The 16205-nt window shown below is 42.1% G+C and overlaps 1 protein-coding gene across 3 annotated transcripts in view; it reads left to right on the top strand.

Annotated features, from left to right (window-relative positions):
- The window catches only part of TPR (translocated promoter region, nuclear basket protein), a 34044-nt gene that overhangs the window by 1432 nt on the left and 16407 nt on the right, over nucleotides 1–16205 (top strand). For all 3 annotated transcript variants that reach the window (XM_033067596.1, XM_033067595.1, XM_033067594.1), the window contains exons 2-26: nucleotides 668–772; nucleotides 1202–1275; nucleotides 2156–2252; nucleotides 2480–2583; nucleotides 3204–3368; nucleotides 3593–3685; nucleotides 3806–3886; nucleotides 4855–4942; nucleotides 6553–6693; nucleotides 7455–7546; nucleotides 8296–8493; nucleotides 8990–9097; nucleotides 9594–9820; nucleotides 10860–11023; nucleotides 11103–11242; nucleotides 11332–11480; nucleotides 11728–11890; nucleotides 12120–12254; nucleotides 12987–13127; nucleotides 13286–13454; nucleotides 13925–14091; nucleotides 14305–14457; nucleotides 14979–15095; nucleotides 15724–15927; nucleotides 16010–16194. In XM_033067596.1, coding sequence (XP_032923487.1) covers nucleotides 668–772; nucleotides 1202–1275; nucleotides 2156–2252; nucleotides 2480–2583; nucleotides 3204–3368; nucleotides 3593–3685; nucleotides 3806–3886; nucleotides 4855–4942; nucleotides 6553–6693; nucleotides 7455–7546; nucleotides 8296–8493; nucleotides 8990–9097; nucleotides 9594–9820; nucleotides 10860–11023; nucleotides 11103–11242; nucleotides 11332–11480; nucleotides 11728–11890; nucleotides 12120–12254; nucleotides 12987–13127; nucleotides 13286–13454; nucleotides 13925–14091; nucleotides 14305–14457; nucleotides 14979–15095; nucleotides 15724–15927; nucleotides 16010–16194 — 3460 coding nt within the window. The remainder of the gene's footprint in view (nucleotides 1–667; nucleotides 773–1201; nucleotides 1276–2155; nucleotides 2253–2479; nucleotides 2584–3203; nucleotides 3369–3592; nucleotides 3686–3805; nucleotides 3887–4854; nucleotides 4943–6552; nucleotides 6694–7454; nucleotides 7547–8295; nucleotides 8494–8989; nucleotides 9098–9593; nucleotides 9821–10859; nucleotides 11024–11102; nucleotides 11243–11331; nucleotides 11481–11727; nucleotides 11891–12119; nucleotides 12255–12986; nucleotides 13128–13285; nucleotides 13455–13924; nucleotides 14092–14304; nucleotides 14458–14978; nucleotides 15096–15723; nucleotides 15928–16009; nucleotides 16195–16205) is intronic.

Genomic DNA, 16205 nt, shown 5'->3' with positions numbered 1-16205 from the left:
ACACTGAAGCTCCATGACACAATTGGTGTTCCAAATCACAAAAATTCACATCTAATTCTCTTTTTTTAACTGCTAAGGGAATAGAGCCCAGGGATTAATTTTAAGAAGTCTTCATTAAAACTTTCCCCAGATCAAATCCCTTGATACCTGGGTTATGTGGATTTTATCATATATGTATAGAAATACTCCAGGAGTAAAAGAAGTTCTAAGCTGATGAGCCCACACTGCATAATTGGGCTGATACAATGTCTCTGGTTACATCAAAAATGTTAAAGAACTATTTGGATTAATTAGACTCTTATTTAGTGGGTCATTTCACAGAGTCATGGAGTGATTTGGGTTGGAAGGGACCTTAAAGCTCATCTCATTCCACCCCCTGCCATCAGCAGGGACACCTTCCGCTAGACTGGGCTGAAACATATCACAGTTTCTGGAAACGTACCACTTGTCATGCTAGCAAAGTGTCTTAAACCACATTCCTTCAATGTGGAAATGCAGGTTTTTGCATTAAAAAATGTTGGGGGTTTTTTGGTTGTGGTTTTTTTCCCCTCCCTTCGAATTCTATTGCATCTTAGTATTTTTATATATCTTCTTTAGAATGATCCTCGGTGAAGGTGAGAAAGAAAAAAATGTTTACTATGACTGAGATGACTTTGTTATTTTGCAGAACAACAGTACTTTGAAGTGGAAAAGCGACTGGCTCAGAGTCAAGAAAGACTTGTAAATGAGACCCAAGAGTGTCAAACTCTACGGGAGGAGCTTAAAAAGCTTCGTAAGTGTAACTGTGTAACATCCTTAAGCGTTGGGCAGGATATTCACCCTGCAGTCCAGTGTTGTGGGAGCTGTTTTCAGGTTTTACACAGGAGCTGAAAATCTCATCAGTTGCATTTGTAGAGATGTGTTTTGGTGGTGTGTTCAAGACAGACTTTTCTAATGAAATATTTTGTTCTCATGGAAAGAAGCCCCTTGCTGGGTAGTAACAGTACAGTGGGCTATGTACTGATCCTCACAAAAGTGCTTCTGCTCCAAGGAGTGCCTCAGTCTGCCTCAGTACCCCTGGTCCATCCAGGGTGAAGTCTGGCATTCTTCTCTCTCTTTTGTTGAAAATGTTTGTCAGGGAAATTTTGACTCTGTTGCATTTGGAGAGTGAGTTTTGTCACATTCTGGTGGAGATCCCTCAGTGCTGTTCCTTTCCCCCCAGATGAGCAGCTGAAGGTGCTCAGTGAGAAGAACAAGGAGCTGGAGGCTGCCCAGGACCGGAATGCGGCCATTCAGGTACTGCTGGGCCTTGGCCAGGAACTGAAATCCTGTGGTTCCCCTGCCCTTTACAGGATGCACTCAGTTCCCAGTGGAGTGTATCAGGATCAGTACCCAGATGAGCTCATGGAGATGTTTGCATGTCCTTGGGGTGTGTGTGCAGGAAAACTTTTCAAGTAAAAGGTGGTGTTTTAGCAAACTGAATGACAGGTGAGTGGGTGCTTTTGTTTCAGTGTGCATGGATTGTTCCATTCCAGCTGAAACTTGTTGTAAAGTGACTTTAAACCAAAAACCCAAAATTCAGACAAAGATATTAACAAGAGTTCTGGTTTTCCCCCTCCCTTCCCACACTCTGGCAGAGTTTTGCTTGTGTTATGCCCAAAAGTCGTTGGGTTGCAGGATGAATCACTTGAGCTGAGTGATCCAGCAGAACAGTAATTTTGAAGCAGAAGCTAAAACAAATGAGAAGATGGATCTCATTGTTTCCTCAGAGGAGCTTACCAGTGTCTGACTGAAGTGCTTTGTAGTGATACCTTGCGGGCAGAGACAGTGTAGCCTGTCAATGATCCAAGATTATTGACTTTGATTGTTATATTGATGCATGTGCTCATTCCTTGTTTACTCTGTTACCCCTTTTATTTAACCAAATAAAGCTGTTTCAGTAAATTCTTGTCTATCACAGTTATCTTTCCAAGAATATTAAATTGAAATGCAGTTTTGAATAGCTCCATTGTGATTTATCTGCCCACTCTAAGCCTCTTATCCCAGTGTTGGCTGGGATAACTCACTGAGGTTTAGCTCAGTGCTGTTTGATTCAGAGTATGAGTAAGTAAGTGACTATAAACTGTTCCAGAGAGCTGCTCACATTTCTTTATTGCCTTTCTGCAATCTTTTTCAGAGCCAATTAAGTCGAGAGAAGGAAGAACTGGAAGCTGAGAAGCGAGACTTGGTGCGAACAACTGAAAGGCGATCTCAGGAAGTTGAACATTTAAATGGTACAACCAGGAGCACAGTCAATAAATACCAGGAAATAACACAGTAATAGCAGAAAAAACAGCAGTTTGGTGCTTGTTTTTCTCAATTTTAAAATGGCCTTATACAGTGTCTTAGTGCCCAACGTACAATTACAAAGAAAATTATCTTGCCTGTTGTCATTCTTTACAGTTTAGTAATTAAAGATGTTACACAACAGCTTTTTCTAACACTGATTTCCCTCCTCCAGAGGATGTTAAACGCTTAAATGAAAAGCTCGCAGAGGCAAACACAGAAAAGGCAAAACTTCAGCTGAAGTTGGATGAACTTCAAACATCAGATGTTTCCATGAAGGTGAGTAGGGCTTTATAAGCACAGTGTGTGTTCTGCACTGTTTGTGTGTGAGACAATCATTATTTTGTTATGATTTCTTGGAAAGTGAGTCAAATGAGTACCTGTTATTTATAGCAAATTCTTTTATTATAAAATAGGCAACTGTGAGTAGAAGTGAGATATGTTCCTAGAAGACAAGGGATATCAGACTGGGCAAGTATGTCCAGGCGTTCTTGGTGGCAGTGGTGGTTGCTCCTTCCTGCTAGCAAGGACTCCAGATCCATGAAGGGAGGTAGAAAGGAGAAAAACTGTGAACCTATATCATTACTCTAGGGGCAGAATAAAGAGAATGAAGAGAGGAGGAAAGGACAAAAACCTCAATATCATAATTAATTTCCTCTGAAAGGCTACTAATTAGTTCATGTTCCCAGCTAATGTAAACTCAGAGGAAACTAACTCAAATGGCAGGAATTTCTCATTGCCTGATAGTTGTAACTTACTACCAGTGTAATAAGGAGCACTGCCTGTATTTACCAAATTACAGTACATTTTTGCTACTCCTCCTCTAATCAGAGTAGTTTAATTGGCTGCTTTATTTTCTGTGGAATTACTGCAATCACACTGTGCAATTCTCTCTTCAGTACCGGGAGAAAAGGCTGGAACAAGAAAAAGAGCTGCTGCAGAACCAGAACACATGGCTGAATGCTGAGCTGAAAGCCAAAACAGATGAACTGCTCCATACTGCTAGGGAGAAAGGCAATGAAATCCTGGAGCTCAAATGCAGTCTGGAGAACAAAAAAGAGGAGGTAATGTAATTACTGAGTTGTTATTTCTTAGGAATTGAACCACCTGATTAACTGTATTAAACAAAACCATTACTTTAATGACTGTATTTGAGTGGCCCTTTATGCTCTTTCAGCAACTTTTGGGTTTGTTTTTAAGTTAAAAACAATGAGACAAGTATTTTCCAAAATAAACTGGACTAGGAACTAAAAATTTTATATCGTGTTCTTATTTCTTCTCTGAATAGGTTTCCAGAATGGAGGAGCAGGTGAACAGCTTGAAACAGTCAAATGAAAACCTCCAGAAGCATGTCGAAGAACTTCTGAATAAATTGAAGGAGGTGAGACAGCTTGAAATATATTAAACAACATTGTGGTTGCTTTTGCAAATCAAACAATAAAATGAGTGAAATATAAATAGTGGAATGCTCCCCTACCCTGTCTCCTCTTTCGTTTCCCAGGCAAAAGAACAGCAAGCAAGCATGGAAGAGAGATTCCACAATGAACTGAATGCCCACATTAAATTATCCAACTTGTATAAGGTGAGTTTGTTAATTCTGTTACAACTGTAGTACTGGATGAATCTTGTGTAATGCAGGCCAATTTGGAATTTTTTCCCCACAAAATCTGGATGTGGAAAGGATAATTTCCATTGCAGGACTTCGTGAAACATGCAAAACATCTTTACTGCTGTTGTAGTCAGCATTTACATTGTTTGGATTATCTTGGAGAATAAGCAAAACTGGTGTTGAAATAGTAATTTTCTGTCAACTATGTGGTTATGTCTTAGGATCTGTTGGAAGGTAAAATTTATGTGCAAAGTAAGACTGTGGAAGAGATTTTTCTGAGTTAGAAGTTCATTTCTGAACACGGCAAGTGTTGGTAACTTGGTTAGGACCCAGGTGAATATCCTGTACTACGTCAAAGGCACACCATCTAAACAAGTAATATTTGTTCTGTTTGCTCAAAGAGTGAAAAATACCCTGTTACCTTCTGACTGAGTCAGCTGAAACGTACAGCTACTTGCTCTTTGGTTTGCACATTTTAGTGCACAGGTTACTGAGCTCTGCTTTTGAGCTTTCTTGCACAGATACCCAGATAAGCATTTTACAGCTTTACACTTGGGAGATCCCAAGCTGGAAGCAAAGACACATGAACTGTTATATACTGCAAGTCCCTAAAAATGCCGTATTTTTCAGATTGTTTGAAATGGAATATTGAAAATTCCCAGTTTTCTTTAGTCAGAAGAGCCAGCAGCAGCTGTAAACAGCTAAAGGCCATACATTGCATTGGGAATTGTCACAGCAGATCAGTGTCTGATGCTTCTTATTCTCAGGCAATTTGTATCAAAGTGAGACAATCCATACAGAAAGGATTGACCAGCTTAGGTGAATCTTTCAGCATTTTATGCAGAAAACTGTGTTCATAATTTGTGGTCAGTTTAAGCTTTCTTGTAAACATGGGGCTGCTGTTGCTGTGTACTAAAGTTGAGCTAAAATGCTTTCTTCAGAGTGCTGCTGATGACTCAGAGGCAAAGAGCAATGAGCTGACAGGAGCAGTGGAAGAGCTGCACAAGCTCCTCAAGGAAGCAGGTGAAGGTAAGCTGGCAAAGGGAGGAGAGCAGTTTGGAGTACAGTAATTTCACGAATACAAGCCGGACCAATTTGACCAAAATTTTGGTGGAAACCCGGAAGTGCGGCTAATATTCGAGGGTGGCTAATACATTAACAAAATTCTAAAAGCTGCCAACACGGAAGTGAGAGCCCGCGGCAGCCCCAAGCCAAGCTGGAGCCCGGCCGGCCCCGGCAGAGGTGGGAAAGCCTGGCAGAGGTGGGGCCAGCAGTGTGGGGGGCGGGCGGCAGAGCCTGAGCCTGAGCCAGCAGGGCGGGGCAGGGGGGCGGCAGAGCCGGGTCAGTAGGGCGGGGGAGCCTGGGAGAACTGGGGCTAGCAGTGCAGGGGAGCATGGCAGAAGCAGGAAGGCTGGCGGGTGGGGCTGCCTGGCAGCGGGGGAAGCCCAGCAGAATCGGGGCCAGCAGCGTGGGGGAGCCCGGCGGTGCGGGGGCCTGCAGTGCCGGCCAGGGCGAGGAAACGCGGCGGCGGTGCAGACGGGAGGGGGCGGCCAGCGAGCCTGGCGGCGGCGGCAGCCCTGCCGGCCGGGCGAGCGAACGCGGCAGCGGGGCGGTGCTGACGGGAGAGGGGGGCCAGCGAGCCTGGTGGCGGCGGCAGCCCTGCCGGCAGGGCTAGCAAACGCGGCGTGGGGTGGCCGGCGAGCCCGGCGGCGGCAGCAGCCCGCCGGGGGGGCGAGCGAACGCGGCGCGGGGCGAGCGAACGCGGCGCGGGGCGAGCGAACGCGGCGCGGGGCAGGCGGCGAGCCCGGTGGCGGCGGCGGCAGCCCTGCCAGCCGGGCGAGCGAACGCGGCAGCGGGGCGGTGCTGACGGGAGAGGGGGGCCAGCGAGCCCGGCGGCGGCGGCAGCACCACCCGGCCAGCCCCGCCGAGCCGTGGCGCTGAGCTGGGCCACCCGGCCCCGTCGGCAACCATGAGCGGGCCGAGCCTGCCTGGCCCCACCCCGAGCCAGTAAAGCCCGCTATGCCGCGATCCTGTTACTAATTGGCCAGTTTGTGAAAGCTGCGCACGGATTCTCGCTACGAACGAAAGTGCGGCTAATATTCGGGGTGCGGCTTATCTATTGACAAAGACAGCAACATTGTCGAGGCACCGGGGGTGCGGCTTATAATCCGTGTGGCTTGTATTCGTGAAACTACTGTACCCTAATGCCCTGAAAAATGGGGCTTTTGTGTTCCTGAACCGAAATTCATTGGGCTTTTGGGGTGATGGAAATATCAATTCCTTTGTAACAAAAGCCATACCTGAGTTGAATTTACTGATGGTGGAGGAGCTATTTGCAAATACACCTGGAATTTTACTGTGATTTTTATCAAAGGGTCTAATTTTGCAAGATGTGTCCACTTTCCCTTTTTAGATTAGGTTCCTTTTCACTGATAAGGTAATTTTATATTTTTGCTGTTTTCTAAGCAAAGGTGATAGGCAATGGTTCGTGCTTTTCTCCTCACACTTCTGAGTTCTCTTACCAGCATGAACTTCTTTAGATCATATAAAGTAAAATTTACGGTACGCAGATACATTTTGACACTTTTAAAATAAAAATCAATCACAACACATAAGCTGCTTGTCTGATTTAATTTTAGCTAATAAAGCAGCCCAGGAGCATTTGGCTGAGGTGGAGGAGTCCAAAGCTGCCATGGAAAAGGAGCTGAGGGAGAAGATCAGTAAGCTGGAGAAGGAGCTGGAGAGCGCCAATGATTTACTGTCAGCTACGAAGCGCAAAGGTGGGATAAGCTGGCACCTGAAATACAGAAACTCTTGGGCTTTTATAGAAGAATATTGTGTTGAATTTCTCTAATAGCCAGCTGCATTAATCTAATGTCATCTTTGGTAATTTCTAATAATACATTTTAGAAACTTTTTGATATATATACATGTGCTTACATATATATATATCAATATGCTCCCCTCAGTAGAAAGTGCATCTCTCATAGTTACTTGAAATTCTTTGGTTATCTGTTATCTTTTCAAAGAAAAGAGAGAGGAACCTTTCATTCAAGGCTGAATCAGCATGCTTTTAGTGGTTTTCTGGAGAGGGAAGTGGAGATGATGAACTAATTTTATTTTCTTCTTTTAAAAAAAGGCAGTAGTAAACAAACCTCTGGCCTTTAAATTTCCGTTTAACATTAAATCTTGCTCAGTATTCACTGTCTTTTTTGTTTCTACATATCCATAGTTTATAAAGGATAGAGAGCAGGAAGGAACAGAGGCATGGAGTACATTTGCTCTATCCCTGTGTTAATTTAATGAAAATATACCAGTGCTCTGCTACTCCAGACATCTGTCAGTGTGATAAAAAACCTGAGGTTAAGCCTTGCTCCAGTTATTTCAATGTTCATGTTCTGAAGTTATTTAAATTTTTGGAGTCCTAGTAGCAACAGCTTTTCAGCAATTCAAATAAAGCCAGTCAGATATGATATTTAAGAGTATTTCTGGTGGGGATTATTGCAGCTTTTGGATGTTAATTGTGGGGTTGTGCTTCCAGGAGCCATCCTGTCCGAGGAGGAGCTGGCAGCCATGTCTCCCACTGCTGCAGCAGTGGCCAAAGTGGTCAAGCCTGGCATGAAGTTAACTGAAGTGAGTGAGCACACCCCTCCAGCAGCAAAGCCCTTGCATGCCATCAGTGACACTGAGAATGGAAAGGTTCAGGCTTGGGGCACTCTTGGGTTTGGGATCATGCCTAAAGGAAATCCTACTTGAGGCAGACCTCTTGCTAAGTTACTGGGATTTTTTTCTTCATGCCTTACAGTTTTTCTTTAGTAGATCAAACTCATAAATAGGTGGGTTTTGTTAATGTAAACTTACTTTCTGTATGCATTTCTGGCAGGAGTAGCCTTGTTTGCTTATTTACATAACTTTTTAATCTGTACTGCTATGCTTTTGGCCTATACTTGCAAAAAATTAACATAACAATAGATCATACAGGTTCTAGGGGATTTTACACTTCTGTTTATGCAATTTGTGTTGTCATTGTTTGTTACTGATTTGTTTTGTCCAACCTTTAAATTCCTTTATGCTATGTTATCGGTTTTGATATTTCTGTTTTCTTAAGTTTGCTTAAAACTTAGGCCTTTTACATAGAATTCTTTTATTGCAGACAGTTGCACTATAAAGTTTGCCATTTTAAAATTAATATGTGTAATTTCTTTGCTGGGATATGAGTCCAAGAATCATATTTTAAAAGTCCAACTTGTTTTTCTGAATTAACTAGTTCAGTTGTATAAAACTGCAGTGCAGTAATGTATGAATTGTATCATTACCAGTGATTCTTTTTAAAGAGATCTGTACAGGTGTTTCAAAAACAAACCAAAATCTTTTTGTTGCAGCTGTACAATGCCTATGTAGAAACTCAGGATCAGTTGCATATGGAGAAGCTGGAGAATAAGAGAATCAATAAATATTTGGATGAAATAGTGCAGGAAGTAGAAGCCAAAGCCCCAATCTTAAAACGTCAGCGTGAGGAATTTGAGCGTTCCCAAAAAGCTGTTGCAAGTCTGTCTGCGAAGCTTGAACAAGCTATGAAGGTTGGTATAAAATAAAGGAGCATGTATAATTTTTGAAAACAAATTCATTTTCAAATCCTTAATCCTAATTGCTGTTGTAAGTGTATGAAATGGATCTTTCAGTTAACTTTTATTATGGGAAAAGACGTGTTGGACTTTCTGGCTTGCAATTTCTGGGACTGTACAAAGTGTTTTGTGGAACCAATGTATTTTGTAGTTTTTTATAGTGGTGATTTACAGTCTCTGATTTTCTGAGAGAGTAGTTCACTGTAAAGTTAACTCTTTATTTAGCATAAAATTGGGCTTCAGTGCTCCCTTCCCGCTGGTTTTAAGGCATATACCAATACATTACAAAAGAACATGGCTTTTGATTCTGGAACACCTGGAGTTTAACCTTGGGAGCATAACTTTAAGGAAAAGTTTGGTTCCCCAGGCATGTTTGCATATGCTGTTATGTCTCTGGAAAGGAATGTGTCCACTTGAGGTATGATGTTTGCTCCTGTTGGTGTGCTTGCAGGAGATCCATCGCCTGCAGGACAGTGCTGACCAAGCCAACAAACACGCCTCCTTCTATGAGAGGGAGAGCCAGAGACTGGAAGTGCGAGTGAAGGATCTCTCCCAGCAGGTAGAAGAAACGTTGCTGTGGTTAAATGTGCTGTTTCCAGTTGGTATATTCATGTACTGCTGCATTTTTAGATGTTTACTTGGAAGTTGTGTTCAGCCACAGTCAAGGAGACTTTGGCTGTCCTCAGTACCTTGGTGGCATTAAAGCTTCTCAGGACAGCATGGTACTTCCACTTTCAAAAGTGGAGTAAATTTAGCTGGATAGAAATGGTGCTGCTTTAGGATAATTGTTAAGCATCTGACATGGAAAACTCATCTATATAACTTCTTTGTTAGATTGGACTGTCCTGTGATCTGTTCACTGAACAGTTTATGTACTTCTGATTTGTTGCTTTTTGTCAAATGTCATATAATTATCTTACAAGGATTTATTGATTATAATTGTTTGCACATTGTAGGGAAAACCCCTTAATTACCAAGTCCTTTATTTTCAATATGTTGTTTTGCACAGCAAACTTTAGAGTCGCAGGCCTTACATGAGGACTGTTCTCTTTCAGATCTGTGTGCTGTTAATGGAACTGGAAGAAGCCAGAGGCAACCACGTGATCCGCGATGAAGCAGTGAGCTCTGCTGACATCAGCAGCTCTTCTGAAGTGATCACTCAACACCTGGTCTCCTACAGAAATATCCAAGAGCTTCAGCAGCAGAATCAGCGTCTCCTGGTGGCTCTTCGGGAGCTGGGGGAGGCAAGAGAAAAAGAGGAGCAAGAAACAACATCATCTAAGTAGGTCATCTCTTCCTTTTCATTAACTTTGTGCTAATTAGTAACAAGGATTCATTCAAGCATTTTTCAGTTTTTTGCTTCTGATTGTTATTGTGTGCAGCAGCTATGTAACTCATAAAGGCAAGTTCTTAATAAACTGCAGGACCTTCAGGTTTCTATTTAAATGGCTTTATAGCTTTTTATCTTATAATAGTTCCTGCCATCAAAACTTAAAGTAAAAATAATTACCAATCTTCTAGTGACTGATTTCACACGACAGAGCTGTTTTTCAAAAAGATAAGTTTTTATTCCTGTTAGCTGAACAAAAATTCCTGTTAGCTGTACATATCTAAATCACTGCTGTAAAGGCCACGTGTGTGAATTCTGTGTGAAAGGTTCTTAGCTGGACTTTGTATTCATGCTACTGAAATTTTTGAAGGTATTCACATGAATAGAATTCTGCTATCCAGGAAAGAGGCCTGCTTTCTTTTTCATCTGCACATGGCAGCCCAAAGGCCTGTCTTCTAGAAATTTGCAGGATTCTGTCATAGGTTCACAGAATCATTAAGTTTGGGAAAGATGTCCAGGATCGAGACAAGTTATGCCCTAGATGTCACCAGCCCAGAGCACTGAATGCCATGTCCAGGCCTTCCTTGGACACCTCCAGGGATGGAGACTCCACCACCTCCCTAGAGAGCCCCTTCTAATGCTTAACAACCCCTTATGTGAAAAAATTCTTCTTGATGTCCAGCTGGAACCTCCCCTGGCACAGCTTGAGGCCATTTTGTCTTGTCCTGTTCCTTGTTTCTTGGGAGCAGAGCCTGACCCCACATGAGCTGTCCCCTCCTGTCAGGGAGTTGTGCAGAGCCAGAAGGTCCCCCCTGAGCCTCCTTTCCAAGCTCCTCCAGCCACTCCTGGTGCTCCAGCCTCTTCCCCTGGTGCTCTGTTCCCTTCTCTGGACACTCTCTAGCCCTTTATCATCCTTATACAAGGAATGGACAGAGCCAGAAGACCTGGATGTGCCTCTCTGTGATGCTGAAGTGCCTCTCTGTTGTTTCAGGATCTCTGAGCTCCAGAGCCAGCTGGATGAGGCTGTCAGTGAGCTGCAGCAGCTGCGGGAGTCGCGGCAGCACCAGCTGCAGCTCGTGGAGTCCATCATCCGCCAGCGGGACTTGTTCCGCATCCTGCTCACCCAGACCACGGGGGCCATCATTCCTCTGCAAGGTACCCAGACTGCAAGGGCTGTGTGATCTGCTCTGGCAAGCAAAAGTGTTGCTTTAAAACACTGTTTTCTTTCCTGCAGCTTCAGGTGTGTTACCAGAGGAGATCTGTCTTACATCTACTCCAAAGCGTCCGAATTTACCTCAGTCCATGGCAACTCCTGCTCCAGTGTCCATGAGTGAGTCTGTGGAGACTGTGGAGGCCAAGGCTGCTCTTAAGCAGGTACATTTTTCAGTAGACACTTTACAAAGCTGTCCCTATTTCTTTTTACTTCTTTTGGTAAGCACTTTTGTGTCTGTTCTTTGCTGCAGTTGCAGGAAGTTTTTGAGAACTATAAAAAAGAGAAGGCAGAGAACGACAAACTTCTGAATGAACAGAATGAAAAGCTTCAAGAGCAGGTCACAGACTTGAGGTCACAAAATGCCAAGATATCCACACAGCTGGAATTTGCCTCCAAACGGTAAATCAGCTACATAACAGCATTCCCTTCCATGTTCCCTAGCTGCTTGATATTGTTTGCTGACTTAAACATTGATACTGTCTGTTCTGTCTAAGAATGTAAAGGAAATAGTGCAGGTGGGATCAAGAGCGGAGCCTGTAGTTGAGTGAGTCATGTATGTGCAAACTGAAGCATAAAACCGTGAAACATGTGCATGTCCCTGTAGAGTTGCAGTGTGTCAGACTTGCTTTGCTGTGTTCCCTTCAAGGTACGAGATGTTGCAGGATAACGTGGAAGGCTATCGCCGGGAAATCACCTCCCTGCACGAGAGGACCCAGAAACTCACAGCAACCACACAGAAGCAGGAGCAGATCATTAACACCATGACTCAGGACCTGAGGGGAGCTAATGAAAAACTGGCAGTGGCGGAGGTCAGTAACATTATATTCTAAGGTAGCACAGGAGTTTTCCTTATGATTATCCTGAAATGTCCCAAGTGAGGAGTGGAGATGTAAGAACATTCCAAGGTGTTTCAGTTTGTATGGAAAGCAGAATGTCCAGTAGTTCTGTTCTTATTATTCTTGGCTTAATTCACATGGCTAAACGTAATGGATGGATTTGGGATTGACAACAAAGTTTTTATTATTTGTTGTCTCAAAGGTGAGAGCAGAAAATTTGAAGAAAGAGAAGGATATCTTGAAGATGTCAGATGTGCGCCTCACTCAGCAACGTGACTCTCTGCTGGTTGAACAAAGAGGACAGAACTTGCTACTCACCAATTTGAGAACAATCCAGGTATGTGGTGCTATTCTTATGCCTAGGTTGAGTCTATCTGGCAGGCTTTTCAATAAATACCCATGAAAATCAAGTAAGACTCATGGGATTGAGTCTTGATGTGGATTTTTATGTGGTTACTAATCAACACAATGTAAAATACTTCAGTAACTTGTTTCAGCAAGTTTGGGGGTTTTTATCCAACATTGTTTCCATTTCTGTTATTTACCTGGGCAAAGTCCAGAATTCTGAGTTGATGAGGAGGATTTTCACAACCAAATGGAAACAAAACACATGAAACAAAGTGAAAGGAAAAAATTTGTAGTGATTGTTTTTATGATAGCAAAATTTAATGGTGCCTGCCGTGGTAATTGATTTTGCTGTTACCTTATATTTACTTTTATACATTTATATAATTTATTATAATGTATATTGATACTTAGAACATATTTAAGGATGCATGTTTTATTATGTGACTGAATTCTGTTTCTCTAGTAGATCTTTTGGAGGTGTTTTAGTCCATGATATTAGATTGCATGGATAATATATTTTCTTCTAATAATATTCATTGCTTTCAAAGCTAAGTCAGACATTCTAAGTGGTACTTTTAATAAAATTTTCTGTATCTACCTATTATTTAATTATTCTTGGGGTGGGAGAAGTGCTGTGACAACTTTGTATGAAGTACTACAGTGTTTCAGAAGAAAATTATTGAGGTGTTTTTAAACAAAGTGCATTGTGCTCTTTTCTCAGGGAATACTTGAGAGATCTGAGACAGAAACAAAGCAGAGACTCAATAATCAGATAGAAAAGCTGGAGCGGGAGATATCTCAGCTGAAGAAGAAACTGGAAAGTGAGGTGGAACAAAGACATTCCCTTACCAAGAATCAAGAGGTGAGTGTAAATGTGCTGCGCTTGTTTGGAGGAAAATGAAGCCCCAGGTGCTTCTGCCAGAGTGCAGTGTGTTCTTTTCCGTACCTGACATGTAGAACAATACTTGGCCTCTGTGCCATGTGGGAATAATTGCACACTGAAGAACCCTGTGCTTGCAGGTTCATATCCTGGACCTAAAGAGGCAGCTGGAGACAGAGACCAACCGTCACCTCAACACAAAGGAGCTCCTGAAGAACGCCCAGAAAGAAAGTGCCATGCTGAAACAGCAGCTGAACAACACTGAGGCCCAGCTCACATCCCAGTCCTCACAAAGGCCTCCAGGGACAGGTAAAATCTTCCTCTACAGTTAATTTCTCTTTATGCTGAGCATTGCCGTCTGCAGAATTGTAAAATTCACAGTCCATAATAATTAGAATTGGGACAACAGTACAATAAATAATAAACTACTTTGTTACTGCAGTCACATATTCAGGCAGATGATTACCACCATGATTTGTAAATGTGAAATTCACATCCAAGCAGTCTTTGACAAAGGGGAAAAATAAGGTAAAACTTCTTAAAGGAGTAATTTTATTTTAATTTGAAGAAACTTTAATGTATTAGGTTATATAGTTTGAAATAGTCAACGGTGTTTATTGTAAGCCCTTATTTTCATGAGGGCTTACAGTTTTATTTAGGGAAGTTGTATGAAAGTAATTGTTTTTATTACGTCATTATCCTATGATTCAGTTTTCAAGAGAACAGTGGGTTTAAAACTAAATTAAACTTCAGTTAATGAATGTGTTCTAATATTGCAGGTCAGCCTAGTACAAATGTGGATGTGGATGATCTTGTAAGTCGGCTGAGACAAGCTGAGGAACAAGTCAATGACCTGAGAGAGAGGCTCAAGACAAGTTCCAGTAATGTGGAGCAGTACAGGGCCATGGTTCTTAGCCTGGAGGAATCCCTCAACAAGGAAAAACAAGTAAGCATTTAATCACTTGTTTTTATTTACTTTAATTGGTTTTTAGAACAAAAATTCGATGCTGTTTGTGATTTTCCATATTTCAATATTGTTCTAAATTAAATGCTGAGAATATATATTCTGGCTTTAAGTTGTTAATAAAATTCCAGTTTTATATCAGAATAATGTATTTAACTGGCTAAAAAATGCATCTCATGATGGATTTTAATGAAGGTGACAGACGAAGTTCGTACAACAGTTGAAACTCGTCTGAAGGAGTCTTCAGAATATCAGGCACAGCTAGAAAAGAAGTTGATGGAGTCAGAAAAAGAAAAACAAGAACTACAAGAGGAGAAGCGTAAAGCTGTGGAGAACATGGAGCAGCAGGTATGCACTGAGCTCCTCCCACAAGAGTCCTCAGGAGTGGGATTTCACAAAGCTTCTTCAGCTTTACTTGGGTTTCATGGTGTAGCAGTGACCTGAACCAGGTCTTTTAGAGTGTACACAGGGTACCTGAGTTTGTGAGAGGTTTCCAGACTCCAGCAGTACATCCTCAGTGTCACTTCAATGGAGTGTGTGTTCAAACCTGTCACCCTCTGCCTGAACTTTGAGCAGGAAAACATAAGTAACAGTCTTTGTGAGAGGTTTCAGAAGGAAACAAAATGACTGTAACTAGAATTACTGCAGGCCCAACTATGAACATAAAGGATTATATTTTTACCAGGAAAGAGTTCTGTGTATTAATGTCAAAATATAGCAAGTATTTGTCTGTTTTAATACTAATTTTAATCTATAAATAATAAAATAATCACCATTATGAATGACTGTGTTCACTATTCTGCAAATGCTTTGCCGCTTAGTCGTGGGTTTCCTCTTACTTTGTTTTTGTTGTTCCCCTGTCACTCCAGCTTTCAGAACTGAAGAAAAGTCTGTCAGCTGTGCAGTCAGAAGTTCAGGAAGCTCTCCAGAGAGCCAGCACAGCTCTGAATAATGAACAACAGGCCAGGAGGGACTGCCAAGAACAAGTATGTTTGTGGTGTTTGCCTATTTTAGCCAGGGTCAGCAAAATTCCTGTTAGCTTTCAGTTGAACTCAAAACTAAACTAGTTACTCAGGGACTGCTTCACGCAGGAAAAATGTTGAGAGAACACATTCTCTTATTGAATGTAGTAGATTTCTGTTTCTAAGTTCTGTTTCATTATGTAAAAAGATTTGTTTGGGAATGTAATTAACTGGTTTTAATGAATTGCTGCCTCCATGCCCTGAGAAGGGAGCTGAAAATGCTACCAACAAGACAATGGGGAAAGTATTTTTCTAACCCAAAAGATAATTGTCATCTTTTACAACTGTGGGGCAGTGTGATATTTAGCAGCAGCTGATAAGATTATCTCTTACTGTTTTTTAAAGGGAATTTACTTTTCTGCAGAGGAGAATTCCAGCAGCATTAATTGGTGTCAAGGATGTTGAAAAACTTTTGGCTATTTAATCCAACCCCAAATGTCGTACATGGGCATTTCCATGGTTCCTGTGCTTGAGAATAGCAGAGGTTTTGGGCAGTGTTTTTTTGCTTTGTGGTCACTTGATTTTATCTCTTTGTACACATCAGTCATATAAAATAAGGATAACAGAGTTGATTTTTTCTGGTTTTCTGCAGGCAATGATGGCTTCTGAAGCTCAGAATAAATATGAGCGGGAATTGATGCTTCATGCTGCTGATGTGGAGGCACTACAGGCCATCAAAGAGCAGGTCGCCAAGAATGCAGCAGTGAGGCAGCAGCTGGAGGAGGCTGCTCAGAAAGCAGAGTCTGAGCTCTTAGAATCCAAAGCCTCCTGGGAAGAGAGAGAGAGAATGATCAAGGTGTGATGGGCTTTGTTGTTTCAGTGGGTTTTTTCAGAAATTGAACCACAGAAATCACAGTCAGTGAATGATTTTGTTGTAGGATGAAGCTTCAAAACTTGCATCCCGCTGTGAGGATCTGGAAAAACAAAATCGATTATTACATGAGCAGCTGGAGAGCATGAGCAATAAGATGGTGACTTCCATGAAAGAAGCCATCCCAACTGCAGCAAATGTTTCTCTTAGTGAGGAAGGCAAATCCCAGGAACAAATCTTGGAAATTCTTAGGTAACCTTAAC

This window comes from Catharus ustulatus, chromosome 9, assembly GCF_009819885.2.
Source record: "Catharus ustulatus isolate bCatUst1 chromosome 9, bCatUst1.pri.v2, whole genome shotgun sequence".
Taxonomy (NCBI): domain Eukaryota; kingdom Metazoa; phylum Chordata; class Aves; order Passeriformes; family Turdidae; genus Catharus; species Catharus ustulatus.
The sequence above is the reverse complement of the archived record's forward strand: the minus strand, read 5'-3'. Positions and strand labels throughout refer to the sequence as shown.